At 36.4% G+C, this 22,332-nt stretch overlaps 1 protein-coding gene across 7 annotated transcripts in view; it reads left to right on the forward strand.

Annotated features, from left to right (window-relative positions):
* The window catches only part of LOC109803407 (uncharacterized), a 42,311-nt gene extending 21,418 nt beyond the window's left edge, over positions 1 to 20,893 (forward strand). For 6 of the 7 annotated variants that reach the window (XM_029272387.2, XM_020364966.3, XM_029272390.2 and 3 more), the window contains exons 6-17: positions 7,914 to 8,013; positions 8,476 to 8,547; positions 8,624 to 8,671; positions 8,769 to 8,846; positions 8,918 to 9,037; positions 9,172 to 9,277; positions 13,853 to 14,016; positions 14,285 to 14,419; positions 15,204 to 15,334; positions 19,960 to 20,022; positions 20,114 to 20,192; positions 20,298 to 20,893. In XM_029272387.2, the coding sequence (XP_029128220.1) occupies positions 7,914 to 8,013; positions 8,476 to 8,547; positions 8,624 to 8,671; positions 8,769 to 8,846; positions 8,918 to 9,037; positions 9,172 to 9,277; positions 13,853 to 14,016; positions 14,285 to 14,419; positions 15,204 to 15,334; positions 19,960 to 20,022; positions 20,114 to 20,192; positions 20,298 to 20,387 (1,186 nt within the window). In that variant the 3' untranslated portion in view covers positions 20,388 to 20,893. The remainder of the gene's footprint in view (positions 1 to 7,913; positions 8,014 to 8,475; positions 8,548 to 8,623; positions 8,672 to 8,768; positions 8,847 to 8,917; positions 9,038 to 9,171; positions 9,278 to 13,852; positions 14,017 to 14,284; positions 14,420 to 15,203; positions 15,335 to 19,959; positions 20,023 to 20,113; positions 20,193 to 20,297) is intronic. The other variant, XR_014428014.1, reaches the window with a different exon arrangement.
* Positions 20,894 to 22,332: the final 1,439 nt, after the last annotated feature.

Raw genomic sequence — 22,332 nt, forward strand, 5'->3', positions numbered from 1 at the left:
GGTTGGCAGATTCAACTAGCTCAAATCCCAAAAGTTGAAATTCTACCACTTCAATTGGATAATAAGTCTACTCCCCGTGAATGCTAACTTTGGGGTAATAAGGCTGATTCTCAAAAAAAATGACATCCATAGTGTGGTAAAGTTTTCTGGTATGGGGTGAATAGCATTTGTACCCCTTTTGGTGGGGGGAGTAGCCGAGGAAGATGCATTTGATGGATTTTGGGTCAAGTTTGTTGCGATGAGGATTGAGGTTGTGGATGAAGGCTAAACATTCGAATATTTTCAAGGGAATGGATGTAAGGATACGACTGGTAGGATATGAGGTTTGGAGAGTAGAATAAGGGGTGTTAAAGTTGAGGATTCGGGAGGGCATTCTATTTATGAGATAGGTTGCAGAGAGGACAGCTTCTCCCCAAAATTGGTTGGGTACATTTGTAGTTAACATGAGAGATCTGGTCACTTTTAGGAGATGTGTATTCTTTATTTCGGCAACTCCATTCTGTTGAGGGGTATCTACACATGAATTCTGATGTATGATTCCATGTTTCTGAAGGTAGGAATTTAGTGCAGAGTGATAATACTCTCGGCCGTTGTCACTTCTAAGCACCTTAATTCTACTTTGAAATTGTGTTTCCACCATAGTATAAAATAACTTAAATATTCTGCCAACTTCTGATTTATCCTTCATTAGGAAAACCCAAATGACCCATGTGTGATCATCAATGAAGGTGACAAACCATCTTGATCCAGTGACATTGTTTACCCGTGATGGCCCCCATATATCACTGTGAATTAGGGAGAAAGGTTGAGAGGGTTTATAGGGTTGAGGCGGGTAGGAGCTACGAGTATGGGGATGGGTTAGAATTTGCCTCTGTTGTGTTGCCTCTACTGTCCAAGTTTTTGGTCTATTTTGTCTCTGAATGTCTGCCATGAATGATCCAGCAGGTGTCCATAGTGTGGCCCAGTTTCTTGTAATGATCACACCAAGGCCGATATTTCTTTTGAGATGTATGAGGCTGGTTCCCCCTTGTTGTCATTGTTGAGCCTTCAATGGATGGGGCTGCACTTGACTTTCCAAGCATAACTTTTGTTGAGAATAATGGTGAATGGAGAGAACATATTCCTTGTGTATTGCAAAGCAAAAGATGTGTTTATATACAAGTAGTGGGCCTAGGCCCATAAGATAAAACTATATCTAACACTATGCACCAAGCTTGTTACAAATATAATCAATCCTAGGACCCCGTAATGATTTGGTGAAGACATCTGCCAACTGATTAGTAAAGTTAACAAACTGAGTAGTAATGTCCCTAGATAAAATCTTCTCACGAATGAAGTGACAATCTATTTCAATGTATTTGGTCCTCTCGTGAAATACTGGATTTGAGGCAATATGAAGGGCAGCTTGGTTATCACATATGAGAACCATCTACGTAACTTCGCCAAATCTCAGTTCTTTAAGCAACTGTTTGAGCCAAATAAGCTCACACGTAGCAGAGGCCATAGCACGATATTCTGCTTCTGCACTAGATCTTGCCACTACATTCTGCTTCTTACTTTTCCAGGAAATCAAGTTATCACCGATAAAGACATAATAACCTGAGGTGGATCTCCTATCAGAGGGAGAGCCTGCCCAATCTGTATCTGAGTATCCCACAACTTGGGTATGATTGTTGTAGCTATATAATAAACCTTTTCCTAGAGCACCTTTGATATACTTCAGAATGCGGATGACTGCATTCTAATGTCCTGCACATGGAGAATTGAGAAATTGACTCACCACACTAACCGCAAAAGAGATGTCACGACGAGTTACTGTGAGATAATTCAATTTCCCAACCAATCTTCTGTACCTCTCAGGATCTGAGAAAGGCTCCCCCTCAACGGGCTTGAAACTCATTAGCCCAGTTTCCTCTAAAATATTCAATGCATACTTTCTTTGAGATATTACAATTCCATTTGTAGATTGCGCTACCTCAATCCCCAAGAAATATCTAAGTTTACCAAGGTCTTTTGTCTGGAAATGATGGCAAAGATGTTGTTTTATCTATCAAGTAGATGCACCCAGCAGTGGAATGTCGATAAAAGACCGAATGATCAGCGTCGCTTCGAGTCATACCAAACTGTTGGACTACGGTACTAAATCTACCAAACCATGCCCTTGGAGACTGCTTAAGACCATAAAGTGATTTGCGGAGACGACATACCAAACTGGAAGACTCTCCCTGAGCAACAAACCCAGGAGGTTGCTCCATATAAATTTCCTCAAGCAAATCCCCATGAAGAAAGGCATTTTTAACATCCAGTTGATAGAGAGGCCAACGGCGAAGAGCAGCCATGGCTAAGAATAATCTGACAGAGGTCATCTTGGCAACGGGGGAGAAAGTGTCGCCATAGTCTAATCCAAAAATTTAAGTATAACCTTTGGCGACCAAACAAGCTTTGAGTCGATCAATGGTGCCATCAGGACCAACCTTGACTGTAAAAATCCATCGACATCCAACCACAAACTTCCCAGGAGGCAAAGAAACAAGATCTCAAGTACCATTGTTCTGAAGAGCACACAATTCATCAATCATGGCTTGTCTCCAACCAGGGTGGGCCAAGGCATCACCTACATTTTGAGGAATAGACACAGAGGAAAGAGAGGAGAGACAAGTATATTGGGATGGGGATAACCGGTGATAACTCAAAGTAATATAATGAGGGGAAGGATTACGAGTAGAACGGTTACCTTTCCGGAGGGCAATAGGGAGGTCAGACTCAAGTGGTTGGGCTGGAGGGGACGAAAGTGGTGGCACCGAAGTAGAGTCGGGTGAGGGTCCAATGGGAAGGCTGGAGCGTTGCCGACGATGATAAACTTGAAGTGGAGGCGGAGGTGGTGGGTCGGGTGACACAACAGACACAGGAGGAGTATCAAAGACAAAAGGGATGGTGGAAGGGGTAAGGACAGGTGTAGGAGAAGAGGAAGTAGATGAAAAGTAGAGAGAAGACTCAAGAAAGGTGACATCAGCTCAAATCAAGTAGCGACAAAGGGAGGGTGAGAAACATTTATACCCTTTTTGAGACCTAGGATACCCTAAAAAGACACATTTGTGACCGGGCGGAGAGTTTGTCAAGACCAGGACTATGATTATGGACAAAACATGTAGATCCAAAGACGCGAGGAGGTAGAGGGTGGAGTGGTTGAGTGAGAAATAAAATAGAGTGAGGTATTTGATGGTTGAGGACAGAAGATAGCATTCGATTAATGAGATAGCATGCGGTGAGAACAACATCACCCCAAAAAGGTTGAGGAACGTGACCATGAAGTAAGAGGGTGCGAGTGGTCTCAATTAGGTGTCTATTTTTGCGCTCAGCCGCCCCATTTTGTTGAGGGGTATATGCACAAGAAGTTTGATGAAGAATGCCATGGGAAGCCATAAAGGCGTTAAAGGAGTGAGAGAGGTATTCCCGAGCATTATCACTACGAAAAGTACGAATAGAAACACCAAATTGAGTCTGAATTTCATTATAAAAAAATTGAAATATGGAAAATAATTCGGAACGAGATTTCATTAAAAATAGCCAAGTACATCGAGAGTAATCATCAATAAAAGTTACAAAATACTGAAATCTTAAAGTGGACTTAACCCGACTCGGCCCCCAAATATCATAGTGAACTAAAGTAAAAGGAGACAACGCTCGGTTGGGGACACTTGGAGAAAAGGAACTACGACTATGTTTGCCTAACTGACACGACTCATACGACAAATGAGACAACTTAGACAAACGTGGTACAAGGTGTTGAAGCTTGGCAAGGCTAGGATGACCTAATTGAGCATGGATGAGGGAAGGGGAATTCGCCACCAAACCAACAGGAGCAGAGGTGCGTAGGTGATAAAGGCCATGAGACTCACATCCGGTGCCAATCATCCGTCCTGAACTCCGGTCCTGTAAAAAAATAGAATCTTTAGTAAAAGAGATAAGACAATCAAGAGAGCGAGTAAGACGACTAAGGGATAATAAATTAAAGGGAGATTTTGGGACATAAAGAACATTGTCAATGGAGAGAGAAGGAGAAAGATGGACAGTACCAACACCATGAGATGTGGCGCGAGAGCCATTAGCCATAGTGATCCAGGGTAAAGAAGCAGAGGTAGAAAGAGAGGAGAAAAGAGACCGATTACTAGAAATATGATCGGTAGCACTAGAATCTAGGACCTAAGGGCCAAGAGAGGTGGAGTGAGTGAGACCAACAAACGAAGGGTCTGTGTGCGCAACAGAAACAGTGGAATTGGAAGCTTGACATTCCTCATACCATTTAAGGAAGTCATTGAAGAGAGCTGGAGGTCCAGAGCCAGAACTATCAGAGGGGGTAGTACCAGATGTAGTAGAGACAGGAGAGGCAGTGTGGGCAACAGCAGTAGCAGGGCGAGGGGGATGACCATGTAAGACGTAACAACGGTCAATTGTGTGGCCCAGTTTGTGACAGTGATCACACTTGGGACGACCTTTGCCCGGTTTGCGAGAACGTTGACGATCATCACGTTGAGAAACCAAGGCAGAGGAATTGCCAGTGGGAGCTGAAGAAGGTATGTCAGGGGAAAACTTGCAAGGCACACGCAACAGAGTGGACCAAGCCGAGTTCAAGGTAGGCACGGTCGGAGATCCCAAAATTTGATCACAAATGGAAGAGTACTCATCAAGAAGCCCATATAATGCCATCAACATAAAGAAAGTTTGGCGTTGTTCTAGTTCCTTGGCAGGAGTGGCAGTGGGAGGCAAAAGTTCATTGAAGTCATGTAGAAGGCCATGAACTTTGCCCAAATACTCAGCCATGGAGCCCTCAAGGCATCGTGAGGAAATGATATTCTGGAGATTTTGACACACACCATAGAGACGTTGAGTATCATTGGTGTACAATAATCGGGCTTGTTCCTATACATCAACACATGTCTCATGGGCACGAAAAATTTGTTTTAGGGAGGGATGAATGGTCGACTTAAGGACACTACAAATTTGAGCGTCAATTTTCGACCAACGAGGACGATCCTTCTCATCAACGGAAGCAGCTGTCTAGGTAAGGTGAGCAACATAATCCTGTCCCTTAAGCCAAAGTTTGATATCCGAAGCTCAAGTATCATAATTGGTTCCATCTAACTTGTCAATGGAAAGAGGGACATTGACATAGTTAGTGAAAATAGAGGAGTCTGGCCGAACAGCGGAAGGGGAAGCCATAGATGCTGGAACAGGAGAGAGAAACAGCAACAGGAGAGAGAAAATGGCCCGAGAAGGAAGAGATCCGTGACAAATGAGGTCCGATCACAAAACAAATAATAGATCGGGATAGAGGAGGTCAGGGCGAGTCCGGTGCCGGTGGTCGCCATCGGAAAAGTCGCCGGACGCGCCGCCACGCGCGGCGGCCGACGGAGAGGTGAGAGAAACCGCGCGCAGCACGGAGTTGGCGCGTGTGGGCACGTGCGACCTCCGTTTTCTGCGCGACCGGTGGCATTGGTTTCGCCAGAGGAAGGCGAGCCGGGTGGGGAACAGTGGGTCCACCGGAAAGTCAAGGATAGGCTCTAGATACCATGTTGAGAATAATGGTGAATGGAGAGAACATATTCCTTGTATATTGCAAAGCAAAAGATGTGTTTATATACAAGTAGTGGGCCTAGGCCCATAAGATAAAACTATATCTAATAACTTTCCTCTTGCTCTCCCCTCTTCTCACTTTTGAAAATACTTCTTGAATTGTTTTAAGAGGTTTGGTTCCAAGGATTGTCCCCCGAACTTCATGAAGATCTGTGTTCATCCCTAATAGAAACTTGTAGATCCTATCTTTCTTCAACAATTCTTTATACTTGTTATCCTCGGTACAGCTCCATTGAACGTCTTCATATATGTGCAATTGTTGCCAATGTCGATTGAGTGTATTAAAATACTTGGTGACTGAGAAATCACCTTGTCATAGGTCATGGAGTATGCTCTTGATTTCAGATAATGCAGACGTATTGTCCACATTTGAGTAGGTTTCCTTCACTGCATCCCACATCTCCTTGACAGTATCATAGTACATGAAATTTTCCCCAATTTCATTAGTCATGGTGTTGAGCAACCATGACATGACTAAACTGTTTTCTAGTTGCCATGTGTTGAGATTGGGGTCACCCTTTTCTGGACTATTGGAGTCTCCTGTGATGTAACCTTCCTTCCCTTTTCCTTGAAGAAAGATCTTAACTGATTGTACCCTTTGAGGGTAGTTCTGGCCATTCAATTTAAGACTAGTGCTAGGAAGAGTAGGTCCTTCGACCAACTGGTGGCCGAACCTTCTACCTTGTTCTCTCCCATGGCTGGTGGCGCTAGGTTAGGGATGGTTCAGATTGAGCTCTAATACCATGCGGAAAAATATGATGTATATTTCTCTGATTTTGGAAAAATACAAAGGTGGTATAAATAAAATACAAGGGAATAAACCTGCACACTAATCTATCCCTGAAAATCAGGGAAATAATTCTCCCTATAAATGTTGTATCTAAATAATTAAAGGAGGGGAAATAAAATTGATCTTATTAACATTAAATCCTATTATGGGCTATACAAATTAGAATTGAATGATTCTAATTGATATATGATGATCTCCAACAGATTCGATTGATATTCACTGATCTCCAATATTTTGTTTTAAATATAACGAGTTGTGTTAATAGCTTCTTCCTAGAAGTACTTTGGCAAAGAATTTTTGTAGAGAAGAGTTCTAGCAATTTCTTGTAAAGTTCGATTTTTCCTTTCAACTACCCCATTTTGTTGAGGTGTTTTTTTGGTAAAGAGAAGTTGTAGAAAATAGCTTCTGCCTAGAAGTACTCTGGCAAAGAATTTTTGCAGGGAAGAGTTCTAGCAATTTCTTGTAAAGTTCGATTTTTCCTTTTAATTACCCTATTTTGTTGAGGTGTTTTTTAGTATAGAAAAGTTGTAGAAAATACCTTTTTTCCGCAAAATATTTTAAAATGAGTTTTCAAACTCAATTCCGTAGTCACTTCTAATGACAGATATATAAAAATCTTTTTCATTTTGAACTCTTATAGAATATTTCAGAGACACTAGACTAGTTCACTAGTTTTCCAACACAACCAACTGGTCCAACCTGTTAGAATATGCCATGTATAATTGTTGTAGTTAGTTTACATTTCTGTTGTATAACCGCAAGCTCTTTTGAGAGCTCTGTTGTATTAGTTTTTGTTCTGTTTTGTTCTACTAGTTAGTTATGGGTTGCTGTTCAGTTACAACTGAACCTTGTATTTTCCCTATTATAAATATAGGGATACTTGTAGTCTTCAATAATCAGTAGTAATGAAATCACTTCAGATTTACAATATTTCTATTCTCTTCTAGGATCATAATATAAACTCATTCTTAATTTCCCTTCTGACTAACATAAACCCTTGTATTTCTTTTACTAATTTACAAAACTAACTAGTTACTAACATAAATAACTATTATAACTAAGTAATTAATGGGTATCTATCAAGTAAGAATTCTGTTAGTAATATTCCACCCAACCCAGTACAACATGATAGAACCAAACTCACAGAGATAGATTCTCATTTTATGAAGGAAAAACTTGGTAGTTGTCTTATAATTACAACGTATGTCATTTCGGGACTTGAACTGGTAGATGTATTTATTCACTTGGGAGCTTCCCAGTTCCCACATCAATTTTATGAATATGTAAATGGACACCACGCACTCCAATTTATGATAGAATGTCCTTTGTAATTATTCAGATCGTTTCTGTAATTGACAGGTTTTATTTCTGTATTTCCTGGTTATGTTTACCCTATATAAACTGATTGGTGCTTGTATTTTGAAATCAATTTAATAATATTCAGTTTTCCCTTTATTTTAAGTGTTATCTAATTTTATTTGCATGGAAGTGAGATATATGGGAGAGAACTGGTGGACCTGCGGGAGGAGAATCGATGGGAGTTTCTCAACACATTGTTCTCTGTGTCTGAAGCTGTGGCTTACATGCATGTATGTTTCAGTTGCTTTTGAAAATCTCCAAAATTTTACTGGAGCTGTATTCTGCCAAAGTTGTATGGTAGCATTGGGATCTTAATTTATCTATTTTTTTAGATCCCTGCAAAGGGTGATGGGTTGTGTGTGTTTCTTAAAATAGAGTATTGCTAGCTATATCTACGAACCCTATCAGGGTACGTGGAAATGAAACTACCAAGTCTCTTTATTTTATTCGTTACTGGTCAACTAGCGATTCCAAATGTTTTATTCTTTCAAGTAGTTAATAGGTCCAAGTGACAGTTCCGAAATATTAAAATATTAAGTTAAAACATGAAGCCACTTTGTTCTTTATGATTTTTGTCTTGTGACTAACAGGTTACATATATTATAAACATTTATTTACACGTGTCCACTTTAATTTGATTCAACATTTGACTAGGATTTAAGGAGACTTTATTCATGTTGTGATTGTTTCAGATGGTTGACAAATTGGAAGATGGGGTTATACCATCCAATCTTGGCTCCTTTGATTATAAAAGGCTTTATAAGGTAGTGCGCACGTATTTTGTTTAAATTATGTTTTAGTTGTGATGTTCTCTGTTTTCACCTTTGGCTTGACTTTCAGGCTGTTGGAAAAGCTCTCTTCACAGCACACGTGGAAGGTCGCCTCAAGGTGAACACACGTGGAAAACCTTTGGCTTGTTATTGTCTAAGATGATATATTTATGTTGTGCTTTATTTGCACCTAATGGCTTACTAAATTTTTGCAGAGTGAGATTATGTCTAACCCCGAACAATTTGTGGAACCTGATCCAGAAATTCCCTTCACACTTTTGGATCAGAAAGAGGTATTTCTTGTAGTACTTTTTGTGTCACCCATAATGTGTTTACTCATTACATATTTGTCTTCATGAAACAGGCAGGCAAAAAACTTCTGCTTATTACAAACTCAGATTATCATTATACAGACAGAATGATGCATTATTCATTTAATAGATTCCTTCCGAATAGCATGGGTTGGCGAGATTTATTTGACGTTGTAAGTTCTTGTTAATTATTGATACAAAATGAAGTTATACTCTTGATAGTTGAGGAATGAAAAGTACATGCTATTCTCTTTATTTTAGTGAAATAAGCCTTGCATAAATGGATGTGGGTTTGGTTCATGAGTAGGTAATTGTCTCGGCACAAAAACCAGAATTCTTCCAAATGTCACACCCCATGTATGAAGTGGTGACAGATGATGGTCTGATGCGTCCATGCTTTAAAGCTCAAACTGGTATGTACTCCATACGTACCATATAGTACGTTTCAATTTTCCACAAAGTTTAGATTATTCTTATTTTCTCTAATAAAGAACATCACATGTTACTTCAAATGTATCTTATATTGTTTAATGCCAAGCGTGTTCCGGTATATAAGAAACAAATTAGTCTTATTTGGTCCTAATTAATTATAAGAAACATGGGTCTATTTTTAAATGTATTAATTGGTAATTGTCTTTTACATGTTAAAACAATTGTTTATTATATGTAGTATAGCTTTACAAAAGCTGGCCCTATCTAACTTAAGGGTTAAGATCCATAGGCTGTACCTTTTTCCTGATTTTTGTACTTGTTCTGATTTTACATACATATATATATATATATATATATATATATATATATAATATATACCAGCTGAGCAAGTTTCTCACTGTTTTTGCCGCAACTCAAATCTCAAGTTGGTATCAGAGTGGGTTACATTCTGCTCTGTCATACCAGTCCACACTGTCTGTCGCCACTGTTCGCTGTCGCTAGTTTCCACCATTTTCTCCAACGAACTCTGGGTTAGGTGTGCCTTAAGGAGCGCAATCCAACCCAAGAAGTTGCGTGACCTAATACCTAGGCACGTACCCTCACGCGTCGATCTTCTCTGGTGCCTTGTCCAACGCGTGAATCTCACGCACTGCCCTCTGCCTATCAAAATCTCGTCGGACCACTCCCGAAAGCTTCGTCGGCTTCCTCTGGTCATATTTTTGCCCTCAATTATCAAGTTCAACCTACTTGGAAGTGTGGGTCGTGGTGGTCACGTTTCTTCTCTTCCGTCTTTGTCATTAAAATGGCCTCCATAAGTCCTGTTATCCCTTTTTCTGGTACTCCTACCGTTACCACTGCAAAACTGAAGTGGAAAAACTATTTTTTTTGGTCTGCCTCGGTGGAGTTGTGGTTTCTTGGTTAAGGATATCATGACCATTTGGAGAAGGAAACCAATGCAATTCCTAGTGAACATAAATCTCAATGGTAGAAACTTGACTTCCAACTATGTTGTCCTATGGCAATTAGTTGAACTTGATGTGTTAGAGATACTCAGGTCATTTAAGACATGTTTATTTTGGAAGGAGACCCAAGATATTTTTGCTAATGATATTCAACATCTTTTTGATGCAATCCAGAGAGTTGTTTCTCTCAAACAAACCAACCACGATATGGTTTCACATGTAACTAAGGCTTGGACTGCAATAGAAGAACTGAAAAGATTTATTGCGACTGACTCATTGGAAGGTGTCAACAAAAAACTTGATAAGTTATACATGGTTCTAATTTTGAGAAGTTTACATTCAGATTTTGATCATGTATGTGATCAAATTATAGCTGGTGACCAAAAATCCCTTCCATGGACAACATAGTTACTAGACTTCTTCGTGTTCTACCTTGGTGAAAGATGAAAACCCAACTGAAACTATTGAAACTTCAACAATGCTAGCACCTCATGGAAGAGGAGGACGTAGCAACCGATGAGGACGTGGTGGTAGAAGTGGATGTCCCAGTGTACATATTACAAAAGAATGGGTCATGCACAAGAAAATTCTTATTCCTTGCATGGTTTTCCTGACAAGGTAGCTCATGTGTCTAAATCTGAAAAAAAGATTCCAAATTTTCTAATGAGGAGTACCAAGGTTATCTAAGACTTAAATCTGGAAAATCTAACAGCCAAGCCCAATCTTCTTCCATGCCAAGTGTTTCAACATGTATTTCTCAATTTGTGGAAGGTCATGGTCCATGGATACCTGACTTAGGTGCCTCTAATCATATTTCTGGTAACAAGTCCTTATTTTCATCCTTCTCTTCTCTTAAAGTTCCTCATCTTGTTACTGGAGCTAATGGGTTCAAAGTTGCATCTCAAAGAATTGGTCATGTTCCTTTGCCTCCTTTAAAATTAAATTTTGTTTTGCTCATCCATCATTGTCCTTATAAAGTAATCTCTCTAAGCCAACTCACTTGTTCATTAAATTGTTCAGTAACATTTGATGCTAATTCCTTTGTCATATAGGAACGTGGTATAGGTTGTCTAATTGACAAAGGACATGAATCACGAGGTCTCTATTACGTAGAAACCTACCCACATGTGTCTTGTTTTGCAACTTCAGCACCAAAGTTTTTGCATAACCGTTTGGGTCACCTAAGTTTAGCAAAATTAAAGATAATGGTTCCTAGTCTCAAGCAACTTCTAGTTTTGAAATGTGAATCATGTCAATTAGGAAAACATGTTAGGTCATAGACTCCTGAACAAATTGCACAAAGATGTAACTCGATTTTCTCTACCATTCATTCAAACATTTGGGGACCAAGCCGTGTCACATCTTTTGGTTTTATATATTTTGTAACCTTCATTGATGAATTCTCTTGATGTACTTGGATTTATTTAATGAAAGATAAATTTGAACTTTTATCTATATTCATGTCTTTCTTTAATGAGATTAGGAACCAATTTGACAAGATAATTAAAATTTTTAGAAGTGATAATGCTAAAGAATATTTTTTTACTGAACTTTCTTCCTTTATATCCTTGCAAGGTATTTTATATCAATCCATATGTCTTCACACACCACAACAAAATAGCATAGCAGAAAGGAAGAATAGATATCTCATTGAAACTGCAAGCTCCCTAATATTGAATACAAATTTTCTCGTACATCATTAGGGAGATGTAGTCCTCACTGCTTGTATTTTAATAATAAAATGTCTTCTTTTCCTCTCTTGAAAATCAGATTCCTCAATATCATTTTTCCAAATGACCCTTTATTTTATGTCTCTCCTTGGGTGTTTGGTTGTACTTGCTTTGTTCATAATGTCTCTCCAAATTTAGACAAACTTTTTGCAAAGGCTATTAAATGTGTTTTTCTGGAATATTCTCGCCTTCAGAAAAGATACAAATGTTATTCTCCAACTATCAAAAGGTATTATATATCTGCTAATGTTACCGTCTTTGAGGACACCTTTTTTCTCATCTTCCATGGACAATCCTATTTCTGTTCAACAGGTTTTTCCTGTTTCATTCTCCAATCCGATTATAATTCCCACTCCTTCTAACCCCAACCAAAATGAGAATCAGTCTCACTTTCATACTCATGATCCAGATGAAGTTATTCCATCCCCCCCTTATTACATATCAATGCAGGCCACAAGCTGAAGACTCTTGTGATTCAGATCCTCCAATAGCTTCCTAAACCACTGGTCCTTCATCCTCCACGCCTTCTCATGACTCCAATTTCGATTGGCCCATTGCTATTCAAAAAGATAGTTGATCTACTTGTAATCCTCATCCTATTTATAATTTTTGAGTTATCATCGCCTATCTCCTTCATAATTCTCTTTTGTTTTCTCTTTGTTGCCTACTATTGTTCCTAAAACTATCAATGAGGCACTTGATCATCTTGGATGGCGACAAACCATGATTGATGAAATGCAAGCTCTTGCACACATGGGAGTTTGTCCCTCTACCTCCAAGAGAGATGATTGTCGGTTGTAAATGGGTTTGTGTTGTTAAAGTTGGACCTAGTGGTAAAGTTGATCACCTTAAAACTCGGTTGGTAGTCAAGGGATACAATCAAATTTATGGCCTTGATTATTGTTATTAGGGAATAGGATACTAAATGTTTCGTTATCAATTGTATTGGCTTAGCTTAGGACAGTTACTGAACTTCAGCTCGGTTTGTTATTCTGTTAAGATTTGCCAGCTTATCTAGTTGGTTAGTTTGTTAGGATTGCCATCTATCTTGTTGAGACTGGCCTCTATATATAGCTTGTACCTCACCTATACAATCAGTTTTATTCATTAATGCAATTTACTAAATTCTTTGAAATTTTGTTCTTTTATATGGTATCATCGTGAGCACGGTGAGATCTGGCAATAACGTCTTCTTCGCTTTGATTTTGCTCTTTGACTCGTTTCTTTGTCACCGTCTTCAGTTGTGTTTGGTTGTACGACTCTGTTCGTTCTTGTTTCAAATCGCTATCTTGTTACATTCATTGTTGAGGCTCTATTTGCCCTTTTCTTTTTCGATTCTTTAATTTTCTCTATGGATTTCTCTTTGTTTCTGCTTCAATTTAGTTCTAATGGCTTCCGTTCTTGAAAATCTCAATCAAACTTCCTCAAGTGTCCCAAACACCTTCTCACAAACCGTCACATGCAAGCTTGACGAGAAAAACTTCATGACTTGGCAGCAACAGGTCAATGTCGTAATTCGTGCACACAATCTTGAGAGATTCGTTGTCAACCCGAAGATTCCGATGAAATATCTTACCGGCGAGGATCATGATGGCAATAACATCAATCCTGAGTTATAGACTAAAGTTAAATTTCTACCAATTAGGATAAATATGGATCAAATCAAGGGCTCAAGTCAAAGGAAAATAACATAAGTGCTTCAAATTATACCACAAGATTAAAGCAAATATGACACTTATCACTAACCAACCAGCTAATTTTACTTGTGAAAGTGGGGAATGCATTGACTTTACAATGTGCTACATTTGAAGTTTTTTTTAAGATGATTTAACTTTTGTTGTACTTCATTTACCATATTCTGCAGGTGGTGTGTACTCAGGGGGGAGCGCGCAGATGGTTGAAAATTCCCTAAATATACACGGAGACGAGATACTGTATATTGGTGACCATATTTACACTGATGTTAGTCAATCTAAAGTCCATTTGCGATGGCGAACAGCATTGATTTGTCGGGAACTGGAAGAAGAGGTTATTACAATCAGTTTATGCATAAGAGTTTTCTGATTCTAATTTAATTTTTCTCTCTAGAAATTCTTTTCTGTTTAGCAGAAAAAGATTATATTATCTCGTTTTAAGAATGGAAATATTATATAAATGCTAGTTAATATGAAGTTTCTGCCTTCAACAGTAACTTTATGTTGAACCATATGTACTGTGTTAAGCAACTATCCTCAACTGGTCTCCATTCTCCAAAGCTGAAAATTTCTTTGTGCTCTATAAAATGTTAAAAATGCAGCACAGTGCCCTAATTCTTAGCCTGGGTCATAGAAAATCATTGGTGGAGCTTATAAATCAAAAGGAGGTTATAGGTGGTCTCTTTAACCAGCTACGGCTGACTCTGCAGCGGCAAAGTACAGGGCATCCTGCTCATGTATGTTTGGTCCTTTACTCATTATTTTATGGCTTATTTGTACGCATACATCTTACAATTGTTGATTAAGAATTTTCTTTTGCATTGTTAGGTTATTACCCATCTAACCTTCCTTTGCTTGTGCTATTATGTTTTGTTGCCTCATTCCCCTTTTCCACCTTTTTAAGCTAAATATGTCCATCCAATGCCGTCATTAATCTTCTGATTACAACTCTATTTAAGCTGTTCTGTACCTATAGTATTAAGCCTGGTATTCTTTTATGGGATTAAAATGATTTTTCCTTATATGTCTTGAAGCCTTATTACTTTCAAATGTCAACTGAGCTACTCATGTTTATGCAACTCAAAATATGGTGAAAATTATCCCAATGTTGACCTTATCTACTTTGTTGGTTCTCTCGAGTTATTGAATATGCAACCCTGTTACATGTTTCATTTTAAACTGAACCAGATAAGTTTGATGAGTAAAAAGGATGGCAATATGTTTTCATAATATTGATATTAAGATTTTCCATGTACTGAAATACCCTTGCTGCAACTAATGTGGATGACAAAATCCTCATCAAGAGCATGCAAAAGTTACTTCTTGTTATTCAAAGACTAGATAAATTGACCTTTTTTACTCTATTGGTTCTTGATTTGGTGTTTTTGAATGTGCATTGTTTTACATGTTTTATTTTCTGAATTGAACCAGATAAATTTAATACAAAATAATTATTCAAGAATGTCAGGTTGGCAAATTGTCATTGTTAATATTGATATTAACATTTTTGTATATTGAAAGACTGTTGCTCAAACTAAATTGGAGGATGAAAAACTTACTGAAAGCATGCAAAAGCTACATATTGTTATGAAAAGACTAGATGGAAAAATTGCTCCAATGCTAGAGGCAGATGGGGAGCTCTTCAATAAAAGGCAAGTTCAAAGAACAGACCTATTGATTTAGAAATTCTGTCTTCTCAGCTATTATTGATTTCTGCCCAGGTCTGTATATATATATATATATATATATATATATATATATATATATATATATATGAGGGGGGTTATAATTATACTGGTGTAATTTTTACTAAGTATTACACTGCTCAATAATTTTATATTAATTGTAAATTTTGTAAATCCAACCGTTAGATTGAAAGTTCATATCACTTTATACGTATATATCAAATTTTGTTAAAATTGAATAACTTAAAGGTAATCAAAATATTCATATTTTAGTGTATTTTGAAATGAATATATTACATCAATTTTGTTTTATAAAAATAAAGTATCAAATCATCTTGGATTAATATAAAATTTTGTATATATGATCTAAAATATATAAACTTTCAATCTAATGGTTAGATTTACAAAATTCACATTTAATATGAAGTTATTGAGCGGTGTAATACTTAATAAATACACCGGTGTAATTATAACCCCCCTCTATATATATATATATATATATATATATATATATATATATATACATCTAGCTTAATTTGTTTATTGATTAGCCATGGGAAGGAATTAGTGACTGATGATTGATTTTAGTCAAAATACCCAATTTGAAATAGTCCCTTGCATTTTTAAAAATTCAAAACTCCTCCGTCTACTTTTTTCTCCCATCCATTTCTCTGTTTCCTGGAAATTAAAAATATATCGATGGTGCAAAAACAAAGTGAACAAGAAAATTAAAATAACAGATAAAAATATAAAAATACTGAATAGATTAGAAATGAGAGAAAGGTACTGCACTCTTAGAGAGTGATAAGCCAAGTGAGGAATCCCCACATTGGACTCTTAATCAAATTGGACAACTAGGACCAATTTAAGTACTCCTTCTGGATTAAGCTTGAGTGAGAATAAGTTGTTCACTTCTTGATCCAAGGCTTCCTTAGCCATCTTATCTCTTGATCTTGTCAAGGGTCTCCCAAGTCCTTGTAATGTTTCTTCAAGCTTTGCTCCACTTGGGCCTCCAAGGTCTCCATAAACCAGGTAGGCACAATTTTAGGGTTACCTCTATCAGGCTCTATATACCATGTCCAAAGAGAGGAAACAAAGGCATGGGATACTGAAAACCATGTCTCAACTATACAATTGTTATCTCCCTTGGCAAGTGTACCAAATCGTATAAGTAGTTCAATGAAAGTATGAGTATCTTCTCCCAAGGGACTTGCACAACACTTTACAAATTTACTTGTTATACTAACTAAGCTATTAAAAAGGCAATAAATATTTGATTTGTTGTAGTAACTAATGTAAGAAAACAATGTGAATGTTATAAGAATTCTTTTTGGTATTTTCGTAAACATTTAGGGTGCAAAACTTTATTCTAAAACAATATTAATAAATGTTGGGGTTTGACTTCACTAAACCTTCCTCTCATGTTTATCAATGAGCTCACAATAGTCATCATTCAGAATTTATCAATCACTCTCAAAAATAACCAACTCTAATTCCTTACAAGTTGGCATCTAAGTTGCTAGATTAACCTATCAATCCCTTGCATAGTTTAATCAAGAAACCAACTTTAAAAACCAGAGCTTAAGAAAGACTAATGGCATTTATTATGTTCCTAGCAATAAGCACCATTAGCTGCTCTATTTTCATTCAAAGGTTTAAAATCATTTTCCAATCTCTTAAAAACCTCAAGTTCAAGTTAAGGGTAATCAAACCATAACAAGCATTATGCACAAGAAACAGAGCAATAAAACTAAATAACAATTAAGATTGATCACTTAGAGTTTATACATGAGAATGGGTGTAGTTACATCAAACTCCACAAGGGTGAGTTTAGCTACACATAGACATGTAGAACTCTACAAAATGATGAAGAAAGGAAGAAGCTTGATCTTGAAGGCTCCAGAGCTCTCCAACCGTCACACAGACTCCAAGAAAGGTTCTCCTCCTCTATCCTCGAAATTCCCCCTTTTAGGTCATAAAAGTTTTTGTCTTATCTGAGTAATGACATGTCAGCACAATTCACACTAAGCGTGAAATGCCATGCTAAGCGTGAGGGATTGATCTGGAAGGGAGTGACTTTCTGGAACATTGATGTTAAAGGGATTCAAGTTTGTTCAACTTGAGGATTGAAGTTTGTTCCTTGAATCTCTGCCAAGCTAAGGCTAAGTGTGGATCTGAGGCTTAGCGTGGAGACTTAGCCAAAAATTCTTTCTGCTTTGAACTCGCCACTTTATCATTTGCTTCCTTCCTTCATTCCTAGATTTCTCCTAAACTACAAAATAGCAATCAAATACTTGTAAGTTGCCTAAAAACATGATTCAAAGACAAAATGTGATCACTTATCAATTTAGATATGTTTTGAGTTAAAAACAAGATCTCAAGCTATTGGAAATTGATATAAGTGCTCCAAATTGGGCCATAAACTTAATGAAAATATAGCACTTTTATATTGGTGGGATGTAATAAATAAATACAAATAAATATAGGAAACTTTGTTCCTATAAACATGATATAATATGCCTATTAAATAAAATTGCACACTAATTACAAAGATCCTCATCTGATTTCCAAGAATACAGATCAATTACCTTTCTGTGTGTTCATCAGATCAGATCGAAATTGAGAAACTTTAACACTAGTTTTAGAGTTGAAAAATGATAAGAAACTTAGGAGAATCACACCACAAAAGTGAATTAATGTAGTTACACAGCCTAAGGTCTTATAAATCCTACACTGGAATCCCATACTCTAGTCCTTCAAGACTTTTCATCTCCAATTCAGCCTCCAAATGCTTTTGAAGTCTAGATATTTCTTCCTTGTTATCTCCAATTCAGCCTCCAAATGCTTTTGAAGTCTAGATATTTCTTCCTTGTTATACCGTATAATTATCTTATCATTGACATAATTATCAATGTTGTTACCTGTTTATTCTGATGTTTAAAAAATAAAGTGTGACCTGAGTGACTTTGCTTGTAGACAAATTTCTTCATTGCTAAGTTGAACTGTCCAAACCATGCATGGGCCAATTGCCTCAAACCATACAGGGCTTTTTGTAATTTACTCAGAAACTTGGTTTGTGAGGACATGGTGTACCCAGGTGGGATATCCATATAAACTAGATCATTATGGAGAAAGGCATTTTTCACATCAAATTGGAGTAGTAACCAATCCAAATTAGCTGATTGAGAATGAAGTGTCCTAACTAATTGTGTTTAGTTTAGCCACTGGATAGAAAGTCTCCCGACAGTCAATGCCATAAGTTTTTGTATACTCCTTTATTACAAGTCTTGCCTTGTATCTTTCAATAGATCTGTCTGCTTTATGTCGGATTGAAAAACCCATTTACATCCGCACTATTTTCTTCTCCCTTGGAAGCAGAATGAAGCTCCATGTCTTGTGTTATCCTGTAGTGCTTCCATTTCCTCTTTTATCGCTTGAACCCATTTAGGATCCTTTAAAGTTTCTTGAATATTACTAGAGATTCAGAGAACAACTGATTTACAAATGCCTTAAGTGGGTTTGATAATCTTTGAGAAGAAACATGGTTTGCAATTGGATATTTTACTTTTTCACCTCAAATTCTGGAGAGTACCGATCTAGGAGTTGTCCCTAATTATGTCTAAAAGGAAGTTTATAGGCCGCAGGAGTATTGATCATATACAGGGGAGTTAGAAGAGTTTAACCATAGTTACCAGGTTCACAACAGCTTAAACTATACTCCAATACATGTACAGTAAATAACATACGCGATGACTCTTGGCAAGAATGCAAGTGTCACATTTTAAATCTGGGTCATTTTAAGCTAGAAAATAAATCAGGTAAAAACTGCTTCAAGTAAATGAATGATGGATCCCCAACAAACGATGCCACAACAAAATCTCCTTATGCTCGACACCCAATGACTGTTGCATATGGTTGACTTGGCCCGTGCTAAAGTCATCAATATAGTACAGCCCCCCTTTTTAGTACCACGACCAATGATCTCCTTGGGGGAGAATATCCTGAACAAAGCTGAATTTATGATGTGAGTGCACAACAATCTAATTCTTTACTCGCCTGGCCAACAGACATCAATTTATTTGAAAAAGATGGAACAAATATGTGACAATGAAAGACTAGGTGAAAGAGCAACAATTCCAGCTCCTGCAAGTGGATATGCTCAAAGCTTGACGATGAGACATGGTAGGTGTCCGAGCCATGAGAGCATGTGGTAGCAATCATGTACCCATACATGTACCAAAGAGTATTGTGAACGTGGTAACTATGGTTATAATAACAGTCAAACTGTCAGTTCAGCAGTTTACTAACATAGTATATACAACTTGATACAATTATATATCTGACACGTGACCGTGTATTGTCTCAACAATCCTGGATTTTGGCTTTTGAAAAGTTGCAATAATTTGGATTTTTTCTTTTTCTTTTTCTCTTTTGGTTTTCAATTTCTCCTTATTTTGTTCTGCCGTGGCTGTAGCAAGAGAGGGGGAAACGGAGTGCCCATCGTATAAATCAACATATATGTTACATGTCTTGCATTTCAGTTATTTATACCACAGCCTATGGTATTAACCTGCTGTATCTGCCTGCATTAGGTGGGGCTATCTATCACGTGCTGGTTTGTGGGATAAAAGCCACTTGATGAGACAAATTGAGAAGTATGTTCTTTGTTCTAGACACCCCTCATCACTACTATACCTGACCATGCACTTTTTGAAAATGAACTGTTTAAATTTATTTCAATTGCAGGTATGCAGATATATATACTTCTAGGGTGTCAAATTTTTTACATTACACACCCTTTATGTATTTCCGCTCTCAGGAACAGGTATTCATATAATCTTCTTTTCCTTATCTCGTCTTCCAAATCCTTAAAGCATTAGGTTATTATTTGGGTTGTAAACTTGAGACATTTTTCTTTTTTGTTCTGCAGAACCTTGCACATGATTCATACACACACTATTGTTCACAAGTTGTCAAGTTTCCTTCCTATGGTAAATTGGACCAAAATAGAGAAATATAGGAAATAAATGTCTCTGGTTGACTTAAAACATGTATCATTTCAACCTTGTATAATGGTGTAGTGATGATATATACTATATTATATAAATGCATGATACCAAGTCTATGAAGGGCCGTAGATATCGTGTTTCACAAAGCTTTAGAAGTCCCCATGTCATTAAAAAGATGATTGGTGTTTTGGGTCAACAATAAGGATGGCGTAGTAAGGTACTTTCCCTGAACCAAGGGGTGTTTTAGTTTGCTATTGGTTTCAATGAGAGCAGAGGCCAAAGCAGAAAGAAATAAATGCAAGGGATAGTGTTTCCAACTGAATCAGAATGTCATGATTGACATGACATTGTTGGTGACTAATCAAATTTGTATGTTGTTACCCCGCTATTAGGTTCAAATGATTTATATTTCTACCATGATAACAAATCTTTATGCATTTCCTTGGCATATAATTTGATCATTTCAATAGTTTGGAAGCTTCAATAACAAAAAAAACAACGGCAATTGTTGGTCTTTGGTCCATGTTCTTCATTTCTCAACCAACTGTTATTCTTTGCTTTTGAATGGGACGTGATTTTTTTTAATATAATACTCTCTGTTCTCTATTATAAACAAAAAAAAAGATATATTTTTTATTTTTAAATATAAGCAAATTGTAATTACTTTTGTTTCTTTTAATGATATTTCTTATAAAATATTTTTTCTTTAATATATGACTTTTCAGTTATATTAATTTTTTTGTCATTTATAACAATAATTTGAGAAGAATATTATAGGAGTAAAATTTAATATAGATTATTAACTTTCTTAATATGCATGAAATCAATTTTCTTTTACTTATAATAGAGAGCAGAAAGAGTATCAAAGTGGAAGAAAAGTTACATGTATAGCGGAGTTGTAAAGTACCGCGAGTCAATTGCATTGATTCTTTCAACAAATGGAAGTTTAAAGCCAAATAGATAGAGAAAGAAAAGGCAAACTCCGAACACCTTGAGCTGATCTCAAATAAGTGCTGAAATTTACACCAACGACTAACGACAATCATGGAGTATGTGGATCTATCAATGCTATTGGATGGAAAATTTAAATAGATTAATTTATTTGTTTGAAGAATTTTAAATTTTTTAAAGTAAAATATTTTATTCAGATAAAATATTTATAAAGAATTTGAAATTCAAAAATGTAAAATAATAAAATTTAAAATTTCTCATATTTTTTTTTATTTCACTTATATATTTTATCTTATCTTTTATCTCTTCATGTTTTTAATTATTGAATATTTAAAAATATTTCTAAAATTAATAAATATTTAAAAATTAACTAATATTTATTTTTTATAAAATTTAACTTAAAAATATCAACATATAAATATATTTTTAAAATAAATTTTATCATGATAGAATCAATTGTTATATCTAAACTAACAATTTAAAATTTGAATTGACTTATTCAAACAAATATTTTAAAAATAATAAAAATTAAAATCAAAATAATTTAAATATCAAAAATTTCAAATTCTTTGAATGTGTAAAATTCTCCATCTAAAAAACACCAGGATGTGTAGAAATCAATTAAGTTGAATTTAATTAGGATTAAAAAATTACATTAATAATTTCTTTTTCTTTGCATTGGAGCACGTGGTTTTTTTATTGAATGCAGTTTTAAACTGGTATTTAACCATAAATTTACCTATTTGGATCATGATTGTCTTTCTTGGAGATGATGTGTGTGTACCAAAATTAAATAAATAAATAACACCAACTAAAGAGAAAAGGAAAAAGTGAATTGCTTCCAACCAATTCTTTCTCAACTTTCTTTGTGTTTTGAAAAACTCAATATGACCGCTTTGACTGATTACATTTTAAACTAGACCTTTGGCTGATTGAGTCATATTCGTCTATATTTTTTTTTGAGTTGGTTACTGGAGTATCCACCGCTGATAGTAGTGACTAATT

The sequence above is a fragment of the Cajanus cajan genome, chromosome 1, assembly GCF_000230855.2.
Source record: "Cajanus cajan strain Asha chromosome 1, NIPB_CcT2T_4, whole genome shotgun sequence".
Classification (NCBI taxonomy): Eukaryota; Viridiplantae; Streptophyta; class Magnoliopsida; order Fabales; family Fabaceae; genus Cajanus; species Cajanus cajan.